General features: G+C 42.1%; 1 protein-coding gene and 1 long non-coding RNA gene across 2 annotated transcripts in view; one reads left to right on the top strand and one right to left on the bottom strand.

Annotated features, from left to right (window-relative positions):
• The window catches only part of LOC119568243 (microtubule-associated protein futsch-like), a 34,636-nt gene extending 28,462 nt beyond the window's left edge, over window positions 1-6,174 (top strand). Inside the window, 12 exon segments of the mRNA XM_037916698.1 lie at window positions 125-252; window positions 439-676; window positions 1,232-1,443; window positions 1,653-1,754; window positions 2,280-2,360; window positions 2,643-2,744; window positions 2,746-2,794; window positions 3,061-3,173; window positions 3,457-3,595; window positions 3,598-3,624; window positions 3,627-3,837; window positions 4,554-6,174. Coding sequence (XP_037772626.1) covers window positions 125-252; window positions 439-676; window positions 1,232-1,443; window positions 1,653-1,754; window positions 2,280-2,360; window positions 2,643-2,744; window positions 2,746-2,794; window positions 3,061-3,173; window positions 3,457-3,595; window positions 3,598-3,624; window positions 3,627-3,837; window positions 4,554-4,641 — 1,490 coding nt within the window. The 3' untranslated portion in view covers window positions 4,642-6,174.
• Window positions 6,175-14,936: 8,762 nt separating this feature from the next.
• LOC119568422 overlaps window positions 14,937-27,023 on the bottom strand; it is a 16,741-nt gene continuing 4,654 nt past the window's right edge. Inside the window, exons 2-3 of the long non-coding RNA XR_005228087.1 lie at window positions 16,319-16,502; window positions 14,937-15,346 (exon numbers count right to left, since the gene is read on the bottom strand). This is a non-coding gene — a long non-coding RNA (uncharacterized LOC119568422). The remainder of the gene's footprint in view (window positions 15,347-16,318; window positions 16,503-27,023) is intronic.

Raw genomic sequence — 27,023 nt, forward strand, 5'->3', positions numbered from 1 at the left:
GAAGACAGATTTAGCCATCAATTTTAACTTCATTACACAATTGGTGTGAGAAACTGTGACAAGAAATATGTAAAGGCTTCAGTATTTACTGTTTTCTGAAGTCCCTCTTTATTTTACTCAACAGTAAGCTTATCTCGGGGCAAGTCAAAGGATGAAGAAGCTGAAAAAGACACAGACAAGCCAAAGAAGAGGAAGTGGGGTAATTCATCCTCAAGGAAAATGTCAGTTGATATTTCCTCAGCTTCCCTTAAGGTTAGTTACTTTTTTATACTTGTGTTATGTGTTCACCTGGCCTGCCTTGCAAATCATCCCCTCTAATTCCAGGGCACAAGGTCTTGTAGTATCCTTTGCCTCGGCTGGATTTTAAAGTACAGTCAGACTTGTTCAACAATTAGCGTAAATACCTATATCATTATCTAATCTTGTTCAAATCCACAGACCATTATCCCTGATGTGAAGCCCCTCCTGCCCTCCGAACTGCACATGGGTGAAGACTCAGAACCTGAGTCTGGAGAGGCAAGTGATGCTGAGGGACCTGAACCGCCCCCCAGCCTGGGTCAGGAGGCCAAGGAAGAGCTAATGGAAGAGGGCGAGGAGGCCAGACCCAGGCGTGAGGTGCGGGAGGTGTCCCCAGTGGCAGTCAAACAGAGAAAGCGATCCAAGTCGCCTGAGGAGAGTAAGTGTGTCACAGAGGGTTCTGTGAGGATTATCTTTTAGTGCCTTGCGTTTGTAAAGGTTCATTTACTTGTTTGTTTAATAAGGATATATATATATAATATATATTCATATATTGTATATTATTATTATATATTTTATTATATATATTATTTATATATATATATATATATATATATATATATATATATATATATATATATATATATATATATATATATATAATTTTTTTTTTTATTATTATAATTATAATTATAATTATAATGAGAGCATCAGCCCATTTTATTCATCTTTTGCAATAGACTCATTTTAACCCAGTGGGGCCAGGTATCAGAAATCTCTCAGCATCATAAACTCTGGTGATTTCTGGCAATGTCCAGACACTGGGTACGGGAGTCTGCTGTATGTAGCAAAACTTCCTGCTCCATGTGCACTGGTGTGTTGCCACACGTACAGCCTCACCTCGCAGACCAAGTGGTCTGGATGGGGTTAAAAATATCCAGCTACTGGGAAGTCTTCATCTCGTTTTCTATGTGATTTTCACTTCCTGTTCTAGAAGCCATGAGGAAGATCAGGATGTACGAAGGGCCTCCGGTAAGCAAGCCAGCCGTTCCCCCTGCACGAAACCCACCTTCCAGAGTAGTGTTCATTCAGCACCTAGTCCGGCCCTTCACCATCAACCAGCTGCGCGAGTTGCTGCAGAGAACTGGTCGATTAGTGGATAATGGTTTTTGGATTGACAACATCAAGTCCAAGTGCTTGGCAATGGTGAGTGTTGTTTGTGTTTGCTTCAGGGCGTTTCCCAACATACTGCTACATGGTTAGTGAAACCTGTAGAATATGTTAGAATTACATGATTAATTTTTCTGTTTTGTTAGTTAAGAACTACATATGCAGTTGCCTGTTCAAAATGTTTTCTGGACAATTTATTGGTTAAAAAAAAAAAAAAAAAAAAAAAAAAAAATCTTTTTTTGCAGTATGAGAATGAGGATCAAGCTCAAGAAACCCGTGTTGCTCTGCATGGTGTTAAATGGCCAATGTCAAACCCAAAGAATTTGTTTGTTGATTTTGCCACTGAGGTAAGGCTATCCTTTTTTTTTCTTCTCTTTTCTCTTTTTTTTTTTCTCTCTCTTCTTCTTCTTCTTTCTTCTTCCTTCTTCCTTCTTTCTTCTTCCTCTCACCAATTTTTATTTATTATTTATATATATATATTTTTTTTATTATTCTTTCATTTCCTCCTCCTTTTTCCTCAGTTATTTATTTGGTGAGTTTACTTTTGGGCAGTGTTCACTGTGACAAATGTAAAACTAGAATTGACCAGTTTCAGTTTTATCTTTGTCAAAACTACATGTACTTCTGACAGAGACATAATTGCAACTAGTCAAATACATCTCTTGCACTGCGAAGAGTTTACTTTTCTTCTCTTTCAGTTGCATTCCTCGGTTTTTAAAAATTGTTAGTTTTGTTATTGATGTTTTATATAATTTTAATGTAATATATCTGATAGTTATTCTGATGCAAGTCATCTGTCATCTGTTGGCATTCAAAGACACAGCATACTTCAGCATTTCGTATTTGAACACCATTCTTTTTTCTTGAATTAGGAGGAGATGAAAAAGAGAATGGAGGAGAACGCCCCTCCTCCCCAGAAGGCCATAGAAGAGAAACGAGATGATAAATGGAAAGTAAGTGTGAGAATTTCTTCCTGTGGCTAGCTGCAGATTAATACTTTTTTTATTATTATTATTATTATTAGTAGTAGTAGTTTGGATGTGGTTTGGTTGAATTGCACTTGAGCGTAAATGGAAGATAAGTAAGAGAGTTCATACTGTGGGTTTTTTTTTTGCTTTGAGACGATTTTTAAGCATTTGTACCAAGAACATTTCTTGGCCATAGACTCATGGAAACAAGAATTTTAGATGAACAGTGCTCCTATATTTGCTCACCCAACCTTTGGCAATGTGCAGCGTGAAGGGCCAGTGCGCGAGTGGGACTTGGCGAAGATTGGAGAGCGCTCGCCCGGGGAGAGGGAGCGGGAACGCGAGAGGCTGAGAAGAGAGAGGGAGGAAGGAGAGAATGAGAGAACGCCGCAAGAGCCAGAGTCCAAGCGGGGCTGAAGGTATGGGTCTCTGTGCTCTTTCTCCTTTTTGTATTTTTATATAGCCTTATCTTTTGTGCCATTGTGAGAAATGGATTTGTTTTTGTTGGTTGCTCCTCCTCTTTCAGGTTATTTCCATTGTAGCAACTTGCAGCTTACACAAATGATGTATGTGACATTACTAATATTGCTTTGTATGATGTACATTCAGTTGCTAGAAGAAGGGAAAAGGACAAGAAACCTTTTTATTAACACTGATTTAATGCTGTACAATATCTAATTGCTAGGTGAAAAACAGAAAAAGAAACCAGAGGAACCTCCTGCCAAGCTGCTGGACGATTTGTTCCGCAAAACCAAGGCACAGCCGGCTATATACTGGCTGCCGCTGACCACCGAACAGGTAGGCTATGTCTTTGTTGCACATAAGCATTACATATACATGTACACACACACACACACACACACACACACACACACACACACACACACACACACACACACACACACACACACACACACACACACACACACACACACACACTCTCACTCTCACACTCTCTCACTCTCACACACACTCACTCTCACACACACTCACTCTCACACACACTCACTCTCACACACACTCACTCACTCACACACCCTCACCCTCCACACACATGACTGAGCCCCCCCTTCCGCCGCAGATTGCCGAGAAGGAGGCGCAGCGACGCCAGAAGATGGCCGAGGTGGAGCGCCTTCAGGCAGAGATGAAAGCAGCCAAGGAGAAGGAGAACGAAGAATGGGAGAAAATCCGAGCGGAGAGAAAGAAGGAGCGTGAAAAGGAACGGAGAAGGAGAGGGAGCGGGAGAAAGAGCGGAGAAGGAGAGAGAGCGGGAGAGAGAGAAAGAGAAGGAGAAGAACGCTCGCAAGTCCCGCTCGAGGTCGAGGTCCCGGAGGAGGAGCCGTTCCTCGAGGAGGTCGCCGCGGAGGTCCCCGAGGAGGTCGCCCCGCAGGTCCCCCAGAAGGTCACCCAGACGCTCTCCCAAAAGGTCACCGAGAAGGTCGGCAGGGAAGTCTCCTCGAAGGTACGGATGTCCACTTTGTCTTGGGGTACTTTTTAGGCTGCGTAGTTGTAGGATGTTTACCCTGTATGTTAGTGAATGAGACGATACATGCCGCTTGAATGAGGATTGTTAGATGCATATCATCAGAACAGCTGTTTTTATTTGACTGTAGATTGGGATTTGATGTGACTTTTTAATAATGCTCGAAATGCCAAAGTTCATTGTTCTTTTCCTATTGTGATTGTTTATTATTATCTTGGCAAACCATGAGTGTGAGAGTTTTGATTGTTTTCTTCGATTAAGATAAAGCTTAGTTCGGGTGGCAAGTCCTCTTCAGATTAAGTGACCATCACATAGGGAATTAACAGACCTAGTTATCATCCACCCTGGCATGACGCGGTCACACGGGAAAAATTAAAATGCGTGCTCAAATCCGTGGTTTCCGTGTGCACGCTTGTTATCTGGCTGCCTGTGCCTTTACTCGCAGATGAACAATTAATTGCGGGTGCACATCATTTGATATTCTTTTTTTTGCCAAAACTTTGCATTTGTGAAAATTGTTTGCGTCTTTTTTGAGTAGAAAAGTTTGTTCGTTGAATCACCCACACACAGCAGAGTCAGTAGTGTAGCTACTTTTTCTTTACAAATTTAATTTCCATTTATTAATACAAGTAAGCCGGTTATCGCAAGCCAAGCTAATGTGCCGTTCACGTTCTTCCTCCCCTCCCCCCCTCTAGATCACCGCAACGTTCCCGGCGGTCCGCCAGCAGGGAGTCGCGACGATCTCGCCGGAGGAGCCGCAGCCGTTCAAGATCCCGCACTTGATTCCATGAGGGCATTTTGATGAGGGGAGCTCACAACCATGTGAAGGAAACATGAAAGAGAGAGAGAGAGCTTGCAAAAACATGTAAACAAATCCATATGCAACAAGAGGAGGAGGAGGACAAGCTACCACTACAACTGATTGCTGGGTCCCACTGGCCCACACCTTCCTAGAAGCAGTACTGTACTAAAACAAAAGAAGCTTCAACACGCCAGCCTCGACGCACCAGTCCTCTACCACCTACAAGGTTATTGTTACACATGTGTGCTACCTCCCCCTCCTCACCTCACGCCTCTCAGATCCTTCTTGCATCCTTCAGACTTTCATCACTTCCCTCCCCCCACCACCACCTCATCCCCCCTTTTCTGCAGGTTTTCACCACGCAGTGCTCTTCTGGTGTTAGGATTAGGTTTATTTATGCTGTCCAAGGTTTGATTGAGAGATTCTGAAGTGAGTCAAGAATAAGTAGAAGAATGTCTAGAAGATATTCTGATTTTTTTTAAGAGCCGACTTCTCTAATTTTCTTTGTCTGTGTTTGCAATGCATTCACATCATTGCTTTGTACCAAATGGTAAGTATTTAATTTCGTTCATTTTGCCTTGAATAGTCATTAGATTAGCTTAAGAGTAGGTGAAGCTTATTTTTATTTTATTTACATATCAGAAGAGCATTGGGTGGTAAGGGAAGTGTTGAAAGCGTTATGGGTGACGAGAGAGCTCCTGCGCTGTGAGATTCACCGATGACACGTCAGGGTACCAGCGGGAACTACGATGATCACCAGTACTGACCAGCGTTTGTCCTATAGCTTCCTCATGGAATGCCGTTCGCGAAGCTGTACAGCTTTTCAAAATGCCTCAGGAGGCCCAAATTAGTGACCAAATTAATAATGGACTGTACCTGTGGGTACTCTAAAACATGAATTGACAAGTTGAAGTGTTTTATCCCTCTTGCGGATCACGATGAAGAGACAACACAGCAATGATGAAATCAAGGCTTGTGAATGGCTTGAAGTGAAACGGTGATAGTGTATCGTTGAAGTGTGACCGAGTTATTTAAAGATGCAGACAAAAAGTGATATAGAAAATCTGGGTTTACCGACTTGTATCAATTAATTATTGCACTTGATCATGGGAGAACATATCCAAGCACCAAGTGCCTGGAACAAACAGTGATGCAGTGCCGTGCATTGGTGACTGACTGAAGGGTAAACGACCCTCTCCCCTCTGATTGTATGGAGTACAAAAAATTTTAGTGATGTGTAAACCCAGGTGGATAAGGAGATGGACATCTGTGGAGACGCATGATGCTCTCCAAGTGTGTGAACCACATATAAAGTTAACACGTGCTGATTTATGTAGGTCTACGGATATATACATTACACAGATAAAACTTTTCAGTTTAGAGTATTTTGATGTTACATTTTCAAGTGAATTTATGCACTTTAGGTTTTTATTGTTTGAGAGAGATCTAAAGATTTCTTCAGTTGTGATGACTTGTGGATGATTGTTTATAATGGAATAAAGTAACACCCTTACTATGGAATTTTATTTCCTCTCACAAAATAAACAAGGCATTACATTAAGCTGAATTTTATTTCCAGTCGCATACAGAAGTACTGCAGTACGGCCATTGTTTGATGTAGGGTTTGGTAATATTGCTCAAACTTTAGGAAAACCTGCGGAACACCCATTGCCCGTGCTCAAATATCATTTAGTTACGAGCATTGGGAATACTGCTGGTTTGCTCATCAAAGTTCCCCCTTGACAAGGCCTCAACACTTTAACACCCTCCCCCCATCACTTGCCCGCTGTTGTGGCGGGAGTCGGCTGAGGAGACGGCGACTGAGGCTCATTGTTGGGGATCTCCCCTCTTCCTTAGGCCTCATTCATCAGCTAATTTAACTATACAGGGTCTTTTCTTCTACTTTACTTTTCCTTATCTTCCCCAACTCCTGTCCAATCCCTAATGTGTAAGAGCGGTGTTGAAAGAATGAAAGGCTACCTTTGTGCCAATCATGAATGACCTCAGGGAGCCATGTGCATAGTATTCCCCTGGTTAATTGTCTAGCCCTTATCCCTCATTCAGGCTTACCATGGTCAATGATGAAGATTTTATACCCTTATTAGCGGCAATAAGACTTTCCCCTTTATCAAATAGCCTCTTTGAATCGAACTCCTTTGGTTTATTGACCCCTTCCTCACCTTTGATCATGGCTCTGAACACTGTTACTACACCCCCCTCATTGACACAAACCGTAGATTTTACCCAACCCGAATTATCTACCCAGGTTATAACACTTCCTCACTCCCAGTATCCCCCAACCCCCACCTGCACAATCGTCTTCATTTTCTACCTCCTCCCTCCCTTGTTACAACCTTTCAACCCCATTGCCCTCATCCTCACAGCATTATCTCCCTCCACACCACTCCCTTCTCCACCCATACTTGCTCCTCTACAGTGTCCACTTCTACAAACCTTCTGTTTACCCTATTTAGCCCAGCCAAATGGGACATATTTTGTTTATTCCCTCAGCAGCCCGATAGTACCCCCACTTTCAACAGTGCCCTCAAAATAAGTAGGCAAAGTTTCCTTCCGCTCACGCCTTGTCACACTTACATCGGAGTCACAACACCATGCACTGCCTACCCTGGTTGACCTCACTGGCAAACCTATTCCTGCCCAACCCCCCTCCACCATTAATACATGTACGGGAACGGTTTCCATCTCCCCAGCTGATTACCCTACTTACGACAAAGATTGGACTGTGAAGACCTACTTGCCTGCCCCGCTGACTACGATGCAGTATCAGTACAGAGGCCGCCATAATTCCCACATCAGTATTGCCAAGATTACCTTTCGTAGACATGACCTTCCCCATAAGGTCTATATAGGATGAGAATCTTGCCTTGTCAGACCATGTCAACCCCCCCCCCCCCCCCAGTCCCTTGTTCGTTGTCATCGTGGGGGGGGGCTCAGGAGACGGGGACTGAAGCCCATTGTGGGGGATCACCCCAAGCTTGGTCCTCAGCCCTCAGTTTATTTTGCATAGTCTTTTCTTCTCATTTTCCTTTTTAATCCCCCTTTTCTGTCCACTGATCCTAATCAATTAAATTAATTCTTGTCATGTTCTCCACAATACTTTATCATAAAGCTCCCTACTCTCTTAACTCTTTCGCCAGGTTGTTAACCTTTACCTTATACTATACCCCATCAGTACCACCTCCCTTCCCTTTCACTACCACACTACCCTCTAGTACTGTTTAACCTGTAACTTTACCCTAATCATTAACTCATTCCTATTTTACCACAGCGCCATGTGACCTGTGTTGTCCATGTAGCATTTCCTTACCAGGGGCTTTACCCCCAAGTCTCACGCTAGCGCCATATTTTGAATACGCCGCCAATTACGTTAGATGTTGACGCTGCAGAGAATTTTCAATAAATAAATAAGTATCAACCCCCACCCGTCAATGTCAGAAATGTTGGCGTTTTGGCTTCGTGTCGCCCCACAGTCCTCTGCCCTCTCTCTGACCTACTTGATCATAACCATTCAAATTGCCCTGCACAATCACCTATATGTGCTAGTGAGAGTGGCTCCCATAATGTATTTTATAGGGGCTGCCCTGCCTGCAAGTTTGAGCCTGAGGTAACAGTTCTCACTCTGCGAGAGGCCAGAAAGGAAGCACCCCGACGAGGTTTTTCAGTCTCTCCTTACTCCAATATCATCCTTCACTCCACTCCTATACCCTCTACCCAAGTAGTCGTCACCTTCAGTACCACACGTGAATCCCTTTTGTCAAAATGTCCTTCCCCGGATCCCACCTTCCCTAATGAACTTCCAGATACTACACCTCACCCTTCCTCTGATTCCACCATCCCTGATGAACCTCCTGATACTACACTTTCACTCCTTCTGATCCCCAACCTCAATCCCCAGGTACTCCTCCTCCTACTTAGATCCATCTCTACCGTTGATTGATCCACGACGACTCTTCTACATGGAACATTCGAGGTTTTCGTTCTCACAGACCTGATCTTCGTCACCTCATATCTTCCTACAACCCATCCATTATCTGTCTCCAAGAAACATTACTAACACGCCCTCCAGTACCGATTCCAAATTATTTTATATTATCCCCTCACTTCTCTTTCTATCTCACCACTTTCCCTTGCACAGTTATACGCATCTTTCTTCGACGTTGGATCACAGGTGTTTCAGTTTACTCTTCTCCTTCTCTCCCTATTGACTTTCATATCTTCGAAACTTTACTTTCTCAGCTTCAACCACCATTCCTTATAGTCGGCGATTTCATCTGTCGCCACACTCTTTGGGGTGACTACTACTGCATCTTGAGGCCGTTCCCAAGAACGGTTTCTAGCACTAACCTTATCCTTTTCAACTGGAATCGCCTCACCCACTTCGACATGCGCACTCAAACCTTATTATGCTTTGACTTTTCTCATTGCTCTCGTTCCAATCATCTCGACTTTCATTGGTCAGTTCTGGATCACCTTCCCTATAATGATCACTCTCTCTCTCCACTCTCCCTCTTCTCTTCCGCATCAGACATGCTTTCCTATTTCACAATGAATATCCTAAGTGTTGCCTTCACAGCCACTCCCTGAATTTCCCAACTATACACATCAAAGTGTGTTCCATGATGAAACACTGAATGCTAAAAAGCACTTCGCCTTGAAGCGTGCGGCATGGAGTAGTTATCGCTACAAGCGATATAACCCCAGCCAAACATCAACCTTTCTAAGTTTTAAAAAGTATCAGCTCAACCTACGTCGCACAATCCAAATCTCATTTAAAACTAGTTGGCAAAATTACTACTGAACTTGCTGTACATTTCAGCCAGGTCAGTCGTGGTGTAGTGAATCCAACTATTAGACAGAGGAACCCTGTCGTGGACCGTATACGGGTCCAGGAAGATGGGGACGAGGGAGATGCTTTTTATGATCGGCTTTGCCATTTTATATATCATTTCTTGTGTTTTTAATTAGTTTATTAAAATTTTTATTCACGTTTTCTTTTTATCCATCCTCATAGGAGAGCATACTATTATGTCTAGGGCTATATAGTATGTTTTGTTTTCCTTTTATAATGTCATTTTAGCTAAACAAAACTACTTTTTATGGCCGGTTTTACAACTTGGCCTGTTTCATCAGGTAAAAATCTTATTTTCGGAAGTAAAAATCAAGGAAATCAATCAAGTAAAAATTGCAGTTATGTTTTAATCAAGTAAAAATCTCATTTTCGGGAAGACACCGCCCTCTTTTGAGAGGAATGCCACCTTCACCTGGGTTGACCTGAGATTCCCCTCTTATTCTAACTCTACTTGTGGGGAGGTGTATATATAGGCCCGGGGCAGCCAGGTCAAAGGAGGGGAGAGCATTTTTAGTCGTGAGGCTGGCAGTTACAATGGGTTCCTGGTCTGGTCGCAAGAGTACGAGCTATAGGCGGTAAGGTGGCATCTTAACTTTTTTCTTGGAGTCTTGATAGGGTGATGTGCTCTCTATTGCGATTTTTTTTTCTTCTTCATTCTAAGTGTGTTGTATTTTAACCCAGTGTTTTTTGGTGTTCGTGTTTTAATTCTTTTCAGCATTTTTAGTGTTCAATGTATTTTAATTATTTGCTTTCAACCTGTTTTATTGAAATAAACCTTTTGCAAAGATGGATTGAATACTTTTAGACCCCATCATGCATCCCCTCCGCTTCCAGTCTAAATCCCATTTAAGAGTTAGTTCAGAAACGCCAGTATTCCTGCCTGACTCTGCCTTTGTATATCGATTTTAAAGCATAAGGGAGAATTTAAGGGAACGCAAGAAAAAGGGAGCCCCCGGGTTTGGATCTTGGCATAACCCATGGGATTATCCAGACTCAGAGGGGCACGAGTTCAAATCCTTAAATCTGACTTCTATCGACTTCAGGTCGACGCGCACTCCATCTTGGACATAACCACGCTAACCAGTGTTGACCCTTGAGCCTTAGTAACTTCTTTAAACTTACCCTTGCTTCCTATAACCTCGCTCACACCCTTCAACATGCCTCTTTCTTTAAGTAGATAATACCTTGCGTTCTTGGTCGAATTAACCAGGTGGTGACAGCTAGATTTCGTACCAAGGATCGACGGTTAATCTTGCTTACGTATCACTACAGTGGCTCTCACCTTTCTTCCCTATTCCATTCCATTAAAACAGCCAAGGAACACACTCCCATCTCCTTCTTAACCTTCTACAGAACCTCACAATGGCCTCTTCTCCACTGAACCCCTTTCTGCCTTACAGTCGTTTCGTAATACACATGAAGGCCCTGGCAGCATTCGCTACTATATGCTGCGACATCTTCCCTCTGTCTCCTTATCCTTCTTACTGACACTCTTTGACAATATTTGGACGACTGGAAACTTTCCTCCTCACTAGCTCAAAGCTCTTAGTCTACCTTATCTTAAACCTAGTAAATCCGGCACCCCTCCCTCCAGACTACCGGTCCATTGCCTGACTAGCTGCTTGTGCAAGTTGCTAGAAAGAATGGTCAATCTACTAAATTACGACTAATATGGTATCTTAAATCCAACAGTCTTCTATCTTCTTCCCAATTTGGATTCTGTCGTACTCGAAGCGCAGCCGACCCTCTGACACATTTACAAAATTATAGATCTGCCTTGCACGCCGTAACTCAGTATTAGTCGATTTCTTTGACATGGAAAAGGGATATGGCACTACATGACGATACCTCATTCTGAGACAGCTATCTCATGGCATGCGAGGAAGCAGACGTGTATTTATTAAACCTTTCGCTTCTAATCGTACCCTCCGAGTCAAATATTCCTATTCAACTTCATCTTTTCCTCAGTATGAAGGTGTCCTACAAGGGAGTGTACTCTATTAATTTTAGCCATAAATGGCTTAATATTGGTATTACCACCAGGTATCCGATTCTCTCTGTATGTAGATGATTTTGTCATCCATATATTGAGTCCTTCTGTACCCACTCTCCATCAACTAATCCAGTCTGCACTATCTTTAATCTATTCCTGAGCCACTGACCATGGCTTTCGCTTTTCCAAAATCTAAATCCTTCTCCATCTTTTTTTCTCGATCACGCATAAGGTCCTCAATCTCCACTCTCCTTATGTGATACCGGTCTCCACTGCCATTCCTCAAATGTCGTTTTTTACTCCAAACCTTCCTGGCGAGACCGCATCCTCTACATCAAAGAGAAAACTTGCTGCCACCTCCAACTCCTACAGACTCTCATTCATATATCCTGGGGTTCAGACCACACAACTCTCCTCCATCTCCATACTTCACTGATCCTCCCTACTCTTGACTATGGTTGTCATATCTAATCCTCTGCCTCTATCTCTCTTCTTACTCACCTTGATACTATCCACCACTGTGGTCTACGCTTAGCCCTAGGTGCATTCCGCTCCTATCCGGTCGAGAGCCTTTACGCTGAATTAGGCCTGCCTTCCCTCTCTCGACACCGTGCCCTCCTATCTCTCCGGAGCTATGCTAGTTTTTAATTTTCTCTCTCTAAATGAAACGTCTCTCATTTAAATTCTCTTAAATTCTCCCTACCTTTACTTCCTCTCCACGCCTACACAGTCCTTTCTCAGTCCAGATGGATCACTTCTCTCCCATTCACCCTATCCTCACCTCCGACCTCTGCCTTTTACTACCCATAAATACCCACCTTGGCTTATACCTTCCTCTCTTATGTGCTCCTTTGTTTTCGCTGATACACCAAAATCAGACTTCCCCCCCCTTCTATCCTTCTCATTCATTGCCTCAGCTCACTCCTCCAGCATTCACATTTATACAGATGGCTCCAAATCCCTTTCTGGCGCTGGTTTTGCTGTCACCTTCCTTGCTATACCTCCAACTCTCCACGTCCACCTGAATCCAGGATTATATGTGATCCTCTTCGCATTAGAATGGAAATCTTCCGTCCCTTCGTCATCCTTCACAATTTTCACCGTCTCCAAAAACTCCTTATCTCTCATACAATGTCACAGCCAATCAACCCTTTTGTCCGCAAAAGTCAGGACCAACAATTTCATTTACACATACAACACAAAGCAGTCGGTTTTTGCTGGATACCTAGCCACACTGGGATCTCCGGTACTGAACAGACAGATACACTAGCACACTTAGCCACCTCGTCCACATCCCATCAACCCAGATTTTCACATACACCAACCTCTGATTACTACCCTTACTTCAAAACTTTTCTTTTCACCAGCTTGACAGTCGTTCTGGTCTAAGCCTTGCTGTAAATAAATTACATAACATAAAACCTTCCACCTCTCCTTGGTCATTAACATTCCATAAGAACAGATGCTGGGAAACTGCTCTTGCCCGCTTAGGCACTGGACACACTCGCCTCATACATTCCTTTCTCATGTCACAATCTGATCCACCTCTAGGCTCATGTAACGTTCCTCTGTCAGTCCCACACATCCTATTATCCTGCCGCCGCTTTCCAGCACCCCGTACCTCTGCTTTTCCTCACTTGTTCTCACTTCCCCGACCTCCCAACCTATTGGACATCCTCTCGGCATCCCCTACTTCTTCCTTTGACAATTCATTCTCCTTCCTCATGCGCATTAATATCCTCCATTTGATCTAATTGTCATACCCCCTTGACTCCTTTTCCTTTTAATAATCTTTACCTTGTAATATCCCCATCAGTTCACCCTCTCTACCCTTTCACTACCGTACTACCCTCTAGTACTGTTTCAACCTTTAACTTTCCCTGATCATTACTAATTCCTCACTCCTTTTCGCTACTATACTTTACCATAGTGCTGTTTGACCTTGATGTCTAGTACATTTATTTTTTAAACTATTAACTATTAACACTTTGACCCAGTCGTGTGAATATTGTATCCACTGGATCCGGGCACCTGGCTGCCCGCACGTGGCCTAAAATCCGGTCATTAGGCTTACTTGAGTGGGGACTCTCTGGGGCGTGTGGCTAGGCCCGGCCCACGCGAACACTCGTGTGCGGTGTCCAGACTTCTTGCCTCTCCTTTGCAATGTTATGTTTTTTTTCTGCATAAGCCTTTATTGCTTATTTTTCATCTGATATGCTATATCAAGAAGGTAATGGACTGTTTTTCTTGCAGACTCCATATCAACTCTCTGATTAGCCTGCGATTATGTGCCGTAACAACAACATAAGTAATTTTATTATTACTATTTTTTTATATTTTCGTAATATTCAGTTATCTGTATTACTCGCTGTATCTGGTCACAGCGAGCAGGAGTAGGACCTTGAACATGGGAATAGTCTTCCCTGGCTCATGGATGGTACGTTCCACACTCGTTTACCAATGGAAACAATGCAAGAGTCCCTTGCTTAAATACCCACCGAGTCTATTCACACTCCTCAGCCAATTTCTTTCGTGACGTGATGGTCATGTCACCCGGATCCAAGGCGTAAATATACTGCATGCTGTACATAGCTTTCTACTCTGCTGCTTTGCTCAACGTCAAACTTTTGCGCATTAATACTAATACATTCTTGAAGTGCACAAGGAAATATGTGCTCCATTATTTGGGGTGGCTCATTAAAAACTTGTACAAAAACGAATACTTTTAGAAAATGATGGCCATAAAAAGAACAGACAGGGATTTTTTCTGAATAATTTATAAATGGCAATGTCCTTTTAGACAAGTGGTTCTTGACCTTTTTAGAGTCACAGAACCCTTTAAGAATCTGATGAAAGCTATGGACTTCCTTCCCCAGAAACATTCAGATAAACATAACTTCGCATGAAATATAATGTACTTTATTTCTTGATATTTGATTGTCTCGGACAATCAAATATACACAAAATAATATTGCATTTTAAAGTAAACAATGTAAAAAAAAATAAAATAATAAAAACAATGTAAATGTAATTTTTTTTATCTGATCCCCACGGAACCTGTTTTAGATGAAAAGCTTTATTTATTGTTTATGAGGCACCTTTTCCGTCTTTTTACCTTTTAAAATGAAACTTGAGTTACAAGGCTACTAAACGAACACATTTTGATCTTCCACCCGTTAACTATTTGCTTAATTCACACATAGAAGTCAAGTATGGAACGGTTATATTTTAGAGAGAATATATGAATACATTTCTGGAAAATTATCAGTATCTGTATATAAAGAATACAGACAGAAATAAGCATGTAATATACATGCAAAAAATCAACTTAATGAAAGAATGGCCGCATGTAGAGTGATTAACAAGACCAAAATAAATATCTGAAAAAAGGAGCATAATAAAAAGAGCAAAAACTATGGGCAACTTTTTATTAATCAAGACGAAATGAAACCCCACGCTTCAACAATAATAAACTGGAGCAAAAATCATAAATGTAATTAAAATAATCCCAACATCTCTTCTGGCAGACACATGGACAACGGATGTGAACAAGCCTGAGTGTTTCTGTTCAAGTGCCACACTGGCGTTCTTTCACTTGGAAAAACTGTACAATTATGACCTCACGGTGAAGAGGGGAAAAAAACAAAAACAAAAAACAAAAAAAGAGCTTAGGTGTTCAAATAGACCTCTTTCATCCTATGGCACAATATGCGCTACCTATCCTTAAATCTAGTTGATTTGTTATGGTGATGTGGTGCCTTGGCTTATCGTGAAGAATCGTAGTCCATCGGGGGCGCTGATGTCAACGAAGTCACAAGCTACTCTGTGAAAAAAAATGTACAGTTAAAAGAAAAAGAAAAAGAAAAGTGAAAGAAATGATACACAACCTGACCCCTGGAATGTCTGTTCTGGTGATCCTGTACATATTCTAAATTATCAACTGAAGAACCACAATGATTTAACGAACAGAAACGGATATGGCGGATCTTCTAATATTAATCGGGTTCGAACTATAACCTAAAAAGAAGATCCTCATCTTTAGATTTCTTTATTGCACAAATTCTTAAGTTTATTCAACGCTGATAAGACTTGCAATGGTCTCATGATATTTTCTTTTCTTACAATACCTTATATTTTTGTGTTTATGTGTGTGTGTGTGTGTGTGTGTGTGTGTGTGTGTGTGTGTGTGTGTGTGTGTGTGTGTGTGTGTGTGTGTGTGTGGTGTGTGGTGTGTGTGTGTGTGTGTGTGTGTGTGTGTGTGTGTGTTTACCCCCCTCCACTGTCAAGTACTACCAAAAACACTCATGGCCTAATAGCAAAATCAGCAAATTTCACATTCATATATAAAAAATTATCATAAAAATTATAACTAGGCAACCGATATCAGAAATCACTCCCATGCAAATTTTGTAATAAAAATTTCTAGTCTTTTTTTATTTGGACATCAAATTGGGGAAATAAAATAAAAAAAGGTGAAAGTATAAATATTACGTTCATTACATAAACATTTTAAAAGTAGCAAAGGTCAAACCATATATCCCATCATCACAGTTATTGTATAAAAAGAGTGAAAATCCTAAAACAGAATCCAAGCTATGTTCACTATGGTCTTTATTATCCAAATTATTATTACTATCATCATTTATTATTATTATCATCATTATCATCATTATTACATCATAATTACCCCGAAAATCAAAAATACTCTGAAAAAAAATCACCGATATCCTGATTCACTGATTAAAAAAAAAAGATAAATAGATAAATAAATAATAATTTAAAAAATGCTCCTTACCCAATCTCTCTCTCTCTTCTCAACCTGCTAGCAGTCGTCGTCCTCCTCCGCTCTAATCCTTCTTCTTGTGCGACTCCGCCCACTCCTTCACCTTCTCCCACAGCCTCGAGGGCTCGTCCACCCGCGGAACCTCGTAGTTCTGGGTGACGTAGATTCCCGCGTACATACCCGCGCCGAAGGTGAGCTGCGGGGGAGAGACAGCGCAAGCGAAGGATGTAGACACTGGCCACTTTTTTTTTCTTTTCTTTTTTTGAGAGGGGGTGGGGGCGGATGTGGAGTGGGGAGGGGTGGGGAGTGGGGAGGGGTGGGGAGTGAGGGATATGGGGCGTGAGGGAGAGAGAAAGTGCACATAGGATATGAATATACGCACGCACGTTCACGAAAAACACGTGAGCACGCGCGCGCACGCACACACACACACACACACACACACCCACACACACACACACACACACACACACACACACACACACACACGCACACGCACACGCATACATATTCCTTACTGCTTCCACTGCTTGTTCTATTAGTAACATGAAAATATCAATAAAAACATCAAATAACACCGATCAAATAAGCTGAAAACAACAACAAAAAGGAAAACGAAACAAAAGCAAACAAAAGCAGCAATTAAAAATAATAATAATAATAATAAAAAGAAAACACGCAAAAAGCAACTAAAATGAAATGTCTAAATCACACACAAAAAAAACGAACATTGATACTGATGATGCTGATCATTGATGAAGATAATGATGATGATGAAGGTGATAATGATGAAAAACAGCAATGATTATTAATGGTAAAAACAACAATGATTATTGATGATGATGACAGTGGTGATAATAACAACAATGACTATTAACGAGTGATGATAGTGGTGATGAAAACAATAATAATGATTAATGATGAGAGTAATGATGATACTGATGATGTTGAAAATGATAATTACGATTCTAATAATAGTCAGAGGTGGATCAGATGTCGATTTTTCAATAATTGCGGATGCGGATATAGATTCATTTGCCGATGAGGATATTCTAAACATTATTTATTTTAACATTATCTCAATTTCTTAGGATACTACGAGATCATTAAAACACATTAATATTATATCATGAAATAGGAAACTACATCAATACATTTATCAAATTATGCAAGAATTTCAATTATTTGCGTTATTCATAGGAACAGGAATGTTTTAAAAAAAACGTGGATTCGGATATCCGGTCCATCTGTAATAATCTAAAAATATATATAATAACGATACTAATAATAATAACAATAATAGTATATGCTTAATAATAATAACAATAATATATACACATTTTAATAACACAATAATAACTGCAAATTTTCGGCGCACTCCCCAGGTTATTGGCCTTGGGGGGGGGGCGAGGATTATTAGTGATACGTCCCGATTTGCCTTACGAGCTGCAGCTGCGCCGGGGGAGTGAGAAACACACTTGTGCTGGGGACGAGGGAGGAGAGAGGGAAAAGGGAGAGAAGAGGTGGGAGGGAGAGGGGAGGGAGGAGAGAGGGAAATGGGGGAGGGGAGGGAGGAGAGAGGAAGGAGATAGGAGAAAAGAAGTAGGAAAAAGCCGGTGATGAAGAGCGAGCAGGAGAGAACGAAGAAGTTGGGAAACGAGGAAATAAAGAGAGAGAGAGAGAGAGAGAGAGAGAGAGAGAGAGAGAGAGAGAGGAGAGAGAGAGAGAGAGGAGAAGGGAGAGAGAGAGAGAGAGAGAGAGAGAGAGGAGAGAAGAGAAGAGAGAGAGAGAGAGAGAGAGAGAGAGAGAGAGAGGAGAGAGAAATGAGAAGAGAAAGAGAGAAGGAGAAAAGAGAGAAGAGAGAGAGAGAGAGAGAAGAAGAGAGAGAGAAGAGAGAGAAGAAAGAAAGAGAGAGAAAGAGAGAGAGAAAGAGAGAGGGAAAGAGAGAGAGAGAAAGAGAGAGAAAGAAAGAGAGAGAGAAAGAGGAGAGAAAGAGAAAGAGAAAGAGAGAGAGAGAAAATCAGTCCTTGAACTAAGGAAATGGGATGGAAATTAAAAAGTAAAAAATTGGTAAACAAGAAGAAAAGAAGAAGTAAATAAATTGTAAAAAAAAACGTATATAAAACCAACAAGTAAACAGAGTGAGCAGACCCCCCCCCCCCCCACTTACAAATATTTACTTTAAACCTGATATGAAATTTTACGAACAAATAAACTCCACCATTCGAAAGACGAAACGATTTCTCAAAAGCCCCCCTTTTTTGCATTATAGATAATTTCGATCGCAAATGACGCAAAGTGAATCAAAAAGGGATTTTAGAAACGGGGGAATCGTTCCATAACCTTCATTCTTGGCTTCGTACTGCACAAAATACTTCACAGTAAGGAACCTCAACCTAATTAACCTGGCATGCCTGTGTTAATGCGGATGCTGAACATCATCGGTATCCGATTCCATTCATTCTCCACTTAAATAAAGGTCTCTACCCCCCCCCCCCCAGCCCCCAAATATATATATATATATATATATATATATATATATATATATATATACATATATATTATTTATTAATGGCTGAACTGCGACAGAAATGATGTAGAAAAGAGCCCTTAAAATCACCCGTTATCGTACTATACATAAAAAAAAAAACTTTATGGCGGAATACCACATAGCAACCCCCCATTCCCCGTCCCCATAATAGTAAAAAAAAAAATCACAACTTAAACGGGCAAAATAAAATGAAACCAAACAAATCAATCGAAAATAAAAATATAAGCAGGTGCGGGTCTTACGGTCAAATAACACGTAACAATCATGGCTGCCTGAATGATGCCTATGAGAGTAGCCATGACCGCCTAATGCGTTAACTGCTTGAAGCCAACAAAGCCGACTACTGCCGCTACTGCTGACTACTGCTGCTGCTACTGCTACAAGCTCACTATTACTGCTGATGCGGATAGGCTCCTAAGCTGAACATACTGCTGACAATAAGCTTATGATATACAGATATATATTCGTATACAGTAAGCTTATAATGCTGACGAACTCTTGACAGGTGGCGTCAGTCCCGTGAGATGCCTGAGGTAAAGTTGCCTATAAGCTGTCTGACGGCTGTTAAAAAGCCTACAAGCACTGTGGACGCTGGAGGTGCGAACTGACTCAATAGCTGGCGATAGGCCTATGTCAACTGCTGGTAATAGGCCTAGGAGTTGAATGCGTTTAGCTTGCGTCTCGATGCAACGGCCTGTCCTGTTGTGATTATCTGCACTTTAATTGCACTTTATCGTGTGGTCTAATTGGTCCTTGGGTTATATACTTCATTTTCCAACGAGTGTACTTTAACCTGGTAAAGGAATAACCGGCTTTATTAACACTCAATCGCGAACACACACGCCTCTCTCCTATCGCATTAAACACAAATAAAACTCCCTGGCGCTTGCTCTTACTCTATTATCTATTTCATATGTATTTTTTGTTTTCTTTTCGCAATCTTATCACTGTTACACCCACCATCCATGATATCATAAAACAAATTTTCTTTCCCACAATATATATATATATATATATATATATATATATATATATATATATATATATATATATATATATATAGTTTTTTAAGTCAACACTTCATCTGCTATGAAATACTAAAATCCCATCAGACAAGAGCTTGGCAAAATCTCCCCAAAGGCACTGATGGCGACACCTAAAAAGCTTGACTGAGAGAGTAACTCCACAAGAGGTACATATCAAGGGGTCGGCCTGAAATCTCCTTCACTCGAGTCACTGGGGTCTCTCTACAAGGGGGCTTCTACACGCGGTATGAAATAGTCGATGGAAATACGAGTACACGCCCATTGTGGGAAGAAGAGCACTAGCATACACGCCCACTGGAGGGAGAAGAGAACTTCGCCCCCGCCCACTGGAGGGAGAAGAGTACTAGCACACGCTCATCACCGGAAAAAAGAAGGGTACGCGCCTATACTCCCTTAGACTGGGTCGTGAGCGCGGGTGTGTACACTGAGCAAGAGGACGGCGCACTGACACGGGGCCCGCATGAGGAAACGAAATGCTCCCACAACCCCAATTGGAAAAAAAAGTAGAGAGAGAAAACAATCGTAGACATACACGCGGGCACACGCACACACACTCTAACTAACTTTTGAGGGTCTTGCCTTCACTTAGAGGCGCCGACACATACACAACACACACACACACGCACACACACACATACGCACACACACACACACACACACACACACGAAGCTTACGAGTGAGAGAAACAAGGACGTGCACAAACGTTCTTAGAATGAGCGGGAAAAGAATGAGTGTAGGAACGCAGCGCACCTCGCCAAGGGTCTCGGGGCGGGAACGATAATCTCGCTCGAGTCTTCATTGTATAAGATTTTTTTTTTAACACTGCATAAGATTTTGATTTTTGTTTCTTTTAACATTTACAAGATTTTTAAAAACTTTGTATAAGATTTTTTCTTTTTCTTTTTTTAACATGTAAGTTGATTTTTTTTTCTTTCCTTTCTAAACATGAAATCATGATCATGAAACTCTCATTCAATAATCCTTTTAATTACCGGATTATAAAGAAGGAGATTACGTCACTGAAAGAGGGAGAAGGAGAAGGAGAAGGAGAAGAAGAAAAGGCACGTCATTAGCTTTTTTTCCTCCCCAACGCGGTTAAAATGTTCCGAAACACCATTCGAAATTTTCCTCATTCGACTCCATCTTACCCCCAAACCCCCTTCACCTGTATCCTCCCCCCATACTATCCATCCCCCCAGATCACCCCCAATCCCCCAGGACTCTCCTCCCTCCCCCCAAGCCCCCAGTACTCTCTCTCCCCCCCACACACTCCCCCAGGACCCTCCCCCAGGACCCTCCCCCTACCCCACCCCATCACCAGGACCTGTCCGGTTACTGGCTAAATTGGTCCCCCCGGCCGGACAACACACAGTACTGTTACCGCCAGCGTCTTACTATTTATACCTTCCGCTAGTATTACCATCACTAGTCGCCCCCCCCCTGTGTATACATAGGTACACCAGATTATGAGCAGAAGAGGACGGAATGTGTACGAATTACTAAAGCAAAAAAAGCGAGGGGAGAGAAAGGGAGAGGTAATGAAGGTAGAAGTGACATAAACAACGTGTGTGTGTGTGTGTGTGTGTGTGTGTGTGTGTGTGTGTGTGTGTGTGTGTGTGTGTGTGTGTGTGTGTGTGTGTGTGTGTGTGCGTGTGAGTGTGAGTGAGTGTGTGCATGTGAGTGTGTGTGTCATGTGAGTGTGTGCATGTGATTGTGTGCATGAGAGTTGTGCGTGTGAGTGTGCGTGCATGAGTGTGTACGTGTACGTGTGCGTATGCGTTTGTGTGTTGAGTGAGTGATGGAAGAGCGAGTCAGTGAGCGAGTGAGCGAGTGAATGTGTGTGTGTGCTTGTGTGTATGCGTGTGAGTGAGTATGCTTGTATGTAGTCAAGTATCAATAAATAAATAAATAAAAAAAACTAAAAAAGCATGAAAAAGAAGAAGGAGAAGAAGAAGAAGAAAAGGAGAAGAAGAAAAAAGTAAATATATTAAGACAAAAAGAGAGATGATGAAGCAGAAAAGAAAACATGAAAAAAAGAAAGAAGAAGAGGAAGAAGAAGAAAAGAAAAAGAACACAGAGAAGATGAAAAAAAAGGAAATAAAAAAAGAGAAAATAAGGAAAGAAGAAACAACAATATAAAGAAACAACAACAACAACAACAACATCCCTACCAAGCACAATACCACGACGGGGCACCCCCCCCCCCCCCCCGAGTGCATAGACAAGGCTGGGTATTTCTGGCTCCTGACGCAGAGCTCAAGGCTCCTCCTCCTTCTCTTTCTCTCTCTCTCTCTCTCTCTCTCCATTTTCCTTTCCTCTCCTCCTCCTCCTCCTCTTTTCTCTTCGTCTCTTCCTCTCAAATTTCCCTTCTCCTCCTCCTCCTTTCTCTCTCTCTCTCTCTCTCTCTCTCTCTCTCTCTCTCTCTCTCTCTCTCTCTCTTCCTCCTCCTCTTTCTTCTACGTCTTTTTCTTTATTTTTTTTCTTTTTCTCTATCTTTCTCGTCCTTTTTCTTCTCTAGTAATATTGCTATTTTCTTTTCGCTTTCTCCTTCTCCTTCTTCTCCTCCTCTTTCTATTTCTACTAATTTTTTCTCTTTCTCTTTCTTCTCTCTCTCTCTTTCCTTCTCCTCTTTCCTTTCTTCTTCTTTTTACTTTTCTTTTTTCTCTTTTCCTCTTCCTTTATCTTCTTTTTCGACTCTTTTTTTTATTTCCCTTCTCCTCCTTTCTCCCTCTCCTTCTCCTCCTCTTTATTTCCCTTCTATTTATCCCTTTCTTCTTTTTGCTCTTTCCTTCGTCCTCTTTCTTCTCCTTCTAACCTTCTCTCCCCTTCCTTCCTCCTCCATTCTCCTTCTTCCTTTTCTCTTTTCCTTTTCCTTCTTTGTTCCCCTCTCCTCCTCCTCCTCTTCCTCCTCCTCCTCCTCCTCCTCCTCCTCCTCTCTCCCTCTCCAGTATCCCACTTCCTCTCTTCCTCTTCTTCTCTTTCTTCTTCTACTTTTTTTCTATTTTCCTCCTCCTCCTCCCTCTCTCTTTCCCTTCCACCTCTCTTTTTTTCTCTTGCTCTCTTCCCCCTCTCTCTCTCTTCCTACCTTCCTCTCCCTCCTCCTACCTCCCTCTCCTCCTCCTACCTCCTCTCCCTCCTCTACCTCCTCTCCTCTCCTATCTCCTCTCCCTCCTCCTCCCCTCCCTCCTGTCCTCCTCCCTCTCCCCTCCTCCTACTCCCTTCCCTCTCTACTCCCTCTCCCTCCTCTACCTCCCTCTCCCTCCTCCTACCTCCCTCTCTCCCTTCCCCCTCCCTTTCTTTTCATAGCCAGACGCTCTCCCTCCAAAGTGTGTAAAATGATCGTATCTCTGGCACCCTTAACCCCCCCCCCCTTTTTTTTTCATGCGCTCTTTCTTTCTGTCTGTTATGGTTGAGTGCAGAACCATATTTCCTCTCTCCTCTTTTCTTCTTCTTCTTCGTCTTCTTCTTCTTCTTCTTCTTCTTCTTCTTCTTCTTCTTCTTCTTCTTCTTCCTCTTCTTCTTCTTCCCCTTCTTCTTCTTCTTCCTCTTTCTCTTCCTCCTCTATACCTTTCTCCTTAGCCATCTCTTTCTTCACACCCATTTTTTTCTCTTTCTTTCTTTCCTTCTTTCTTTCTGCCTCAATCTCCATCTGTTCCTCCTTATCAATCAACTTTTTTTTCTTTTCTCTACATATGTAAATTCATTCTTTTCTTTTTTGCCCCAAAAAAAAAAAATTTTTTTTTCTGCGTTTTCTTCTTTCTGTCTGTTGTTGGGGGGCCATTTTCCTCTCTCTTTTCTCTTTTCCCCTCTCTCTCCCCTCTTTTTCTTCTCTTCTTCCCCTCTTTTCCCCTTCTTCTTCTTCCTCTTCTTCTCTCTTTCTTTTTCTCCCCTTCTCCTTTTTCCTCTTCTTCCTTCTCTCTCTCTCTCTCTCTCTCTCTCTCTCTCTCTCTCCCCCTCTCCCTCTCCCCTCTCCCTCTCCCCTTCCCTTCTCCTTCCTCCTTTTTCTCCCCCCCTTTCTCTTTTTTTTTTGGGGGTTCTTTTTGTTTTTAAATTTCCATCGCTTTTCAATAACTTTTTTTTTAAATATTAAAATTTTTCTCTCGGGTTCCAACCAAAAAAAAAAAAAAAAAAAATTTTTTTTTTGGGGGTTTTTGTTTTTTGTGGTGTTTTGGGTTTTTTGATTGTTTTTTTTGTTTTTTTTAGTTTTTTGCCCAAAAGTAAATATTTTTGTAGATTTTTTTTTTTTATTTTTTTTCTTTTTTTTACTTTTTATTAAAATTTGTTTTTTTAAATTTCCCTTCTCCCCCCCTTCCCAAAAACTCCCTTTTCCCCTCCCTCCCCCCCCCCCCCCCTTCCCCTTTCCCCCCCCCCCCCCCCTCAAATTTGGGTAGAACCCAAAGATTAACGCGGATTCCCTTTGAAAATTAATTCAAAAATGTGGTCAAAACCGGCGTATCCACCCTTTAAATACAAAAAAAATGAGAGAGAGAGAAGAGAGAGAAAAGAGAGAGAGGGGGAAAGAGAAAAGAGAGAAGAGAAGAGGAAGAAAGAAAGAAGAGAGAGAGAGAGAGAGAGAAAAAGAAGAGATAGAGACACGAGAGACAGAGAGAGAGAAGAAGGAAGAGAGAAAAAGGAGAAAGAAAGAAGAAGAGAAGAGAAAGGAGGAGGAAAAAAAGGAAAAAAGGAGAAAAAAGAAGAAGAGAAGGAGAAGAAAAAGAAGGGAAGGGAGAAGAAAAAAGGGAAAAAAGAGAAGAAGAGAGAGAGAGAAAGGGGAAGAGAGAGGGGAGAGAGGGGAAAGGGGGGAGAAAGAGGGAGAGGAGAAAAAAGAGAGAAGAGAGAGAGAGAGAGAGAGGAGAGAAGAAGGAGAGAGAAAGAAAAAGGGGAGAAAAAAGAGGGAGAGGGGAGGAGGGGGAAAAGGGAGGGGAAGAGGAGAAGAGAGAAAGGGGGGGGAGAGAAGAGAGAGAGGGGGAGAAGAAAGAAAAAGGGGGGAGAGAGGCGGGGGGAAAGAGAAAAAAGAGGAGGAGGAGAGAGAGAGGAGGAAAAATGGGGAAGAGCAGACAAAAAAAGGGAAAAAAGGAAGAGGGGGAAAAAGGGGGGGGGAAAAAGGGAAAGAAAAAAAAGGGGGAAAAAAAAAAAAAAAAAATTTCCCCCCTTTTTTAAAAAAAAAAAAAAGGGGAAAAAAAAAAAAAAAAAAAAAAAAGGGGGGGGGGGGGGGGGGGGGGGGGGGGGGGGGGAAAAAAAAAAAAAAAAAAAAAAAAAAAAAATTTCGCCCCAAAAACTTCCTTTTTTAATTTTTTTAAAAATTCAAGTTTACGAACAATCTGAACTTTTGGGGATGCGCTTTATCTAAAGATGACAATGATGTGATATGATGATGTGATATAAGATGATGATATCTCCCAGTGCCGCCTGCCTGCATGCTTCTTGCTTGCCTGCTTGCCTCCTGCAGCTTGCTTGTACAAAAAAAGTGACGGGCAGTTGCAAAAAAGGGGGGGCCGAGGGGAAAAAGGGCGGAGGGAAAAATGAAAAAAGGGGGGAAAAAAAGAAAAAACGGGAAGGAGAGGGGGGGGGAAAAAAGGTTTCCGGGAGCCCCAAAAAAAAAAAGGGGGGGGGAAAAAAGGGGGGGGGGGGGGGAGGGGAAAAGGGAAAAAAGAAAAGGGGGGGGGGGGGGGGGGGGGGGCACCCAAAAAAAACCCCCCCGGGGGGGGAAAAAAAAAAAAAGGGGGGGTCGAAAAAAAAAGGGGCCCTTTTTTCCCTCCCCCCCGCCCCCCCCCCCCCCCCAAAAAAAAATTTAAAAAATAAAAAAAACCACCGTGTTCTGCATTGTCACTGCAAAAATCATCATCATCGTCATCCGCTTTGGCAATTACTTGAACGAGTTTATATAAACAGATTTGCACTTTTACAGGCTACACACGTAAAAAAAGGGGAGGTAAAAAAAAAAAGGGCTAAAAAACATATAAAAAGAGGGGGGGGATAAAAAAAAAAAAAAAATATATATTATATATAATATATATATTATATATAATATATATAATATATAATATATAAATATATAAATAAATAGATATATATATACATATATATATAATTACTAAGCGCTCTCACCTAATGAACGAAATTTTTTTTTTTTTTTATACATTTGGGCAAGATATATTCTATATATTCTATATATGTAGACATGGCGGTGACGATCGGAAATAAATTATGAAATAAAAGGAAGAAGGAAAAATAATAAGATAATAAAAGAAGGGAAAAAGTAAAGTAACAAAAAAAAAGTCTTTTCATTGTCTTTCATGATTATTTTCTGTTATGTAATGAATATATCATTGGATGAAATATTATATGTTGCAAGAGTGTGTTGTGTGTGTGTGTGTGTGTTGTGTTGTGGGTTTGTGTGTTTGGGTGTGTGTGGCGTGCGTTGTGTTGTTTGTTTGGGTGTGTGTTTTGGGGTGGGTTTGGTGTGTTGTGGTGGTGTGTGTTGTGTGGTGTGTGTTGGGGTGTGTGTGGTTGTGTCGTCGTGCGTGTTGCGTGTGTGTGTGTGTTCGTCGTGCTGGCGTGTCATTCCTTCTGTGCAACGGATAAAAGGGGCAGCTACGACCGCCGCTCGCACATGCAACACACATTTCCAAACGTTGCAACTTAATCTTGTGAGGACAAAATTTGGGCTTCTCCTCCTCCCCCCTCCTCCCCCTCCTCCTCCCTCCTCCTCCCTCCTCCCTCCTCTCCTCTCCCCCCTCCTCCTCCCCCTTCCCCCCCCCCTCCCCTCTTCTCCCATCTCAATCTTCCTCTTCCCCCTCCTTCTTTATCCCCCCATTCTCCTCCTCCTCCTCCTCCCCTCTACTCTTCCTCCCCTCTCCTCCACCCTTCCCTCACCCCCCCCTCCACCCGCTAACTTCTCCCCCTCCGCCATCCCCTCCCTCTCCCCTCCTCCTCATTCCTCCCACCTCCTCCTCCCCTCGTTTTCCCTTCTTCTCCTTCTCCTTTCCTCCCTTTTCCTTTTTCTCCTTCTTCTTCTTCTTCACCTCCTCCTCCTTCCCCTCCTCTCTCTCTCTCTCCCCCCCCCCCCGTCCTCTTCCAAACCGGGCCTCTTGCGGTAAGGGGCAAACCGCGACCTGC

This window comes from Penaeus monodon, chromosome 43 (assembly GCF_015228065.2).
Source record: "Penaeus monodon isolate SGIC_2016 chromosome 43, NSTDA_Pmon_1, whole genome shotgun sequence".
In the NCBI taxonomy this organism is placed as follows: domain Eukaryota; kingdom Metazoa; phylum Arthropoda; class Malacostraca; order Decapoda; family Penaeidae; genus Penaeus; species Penaeus monodon.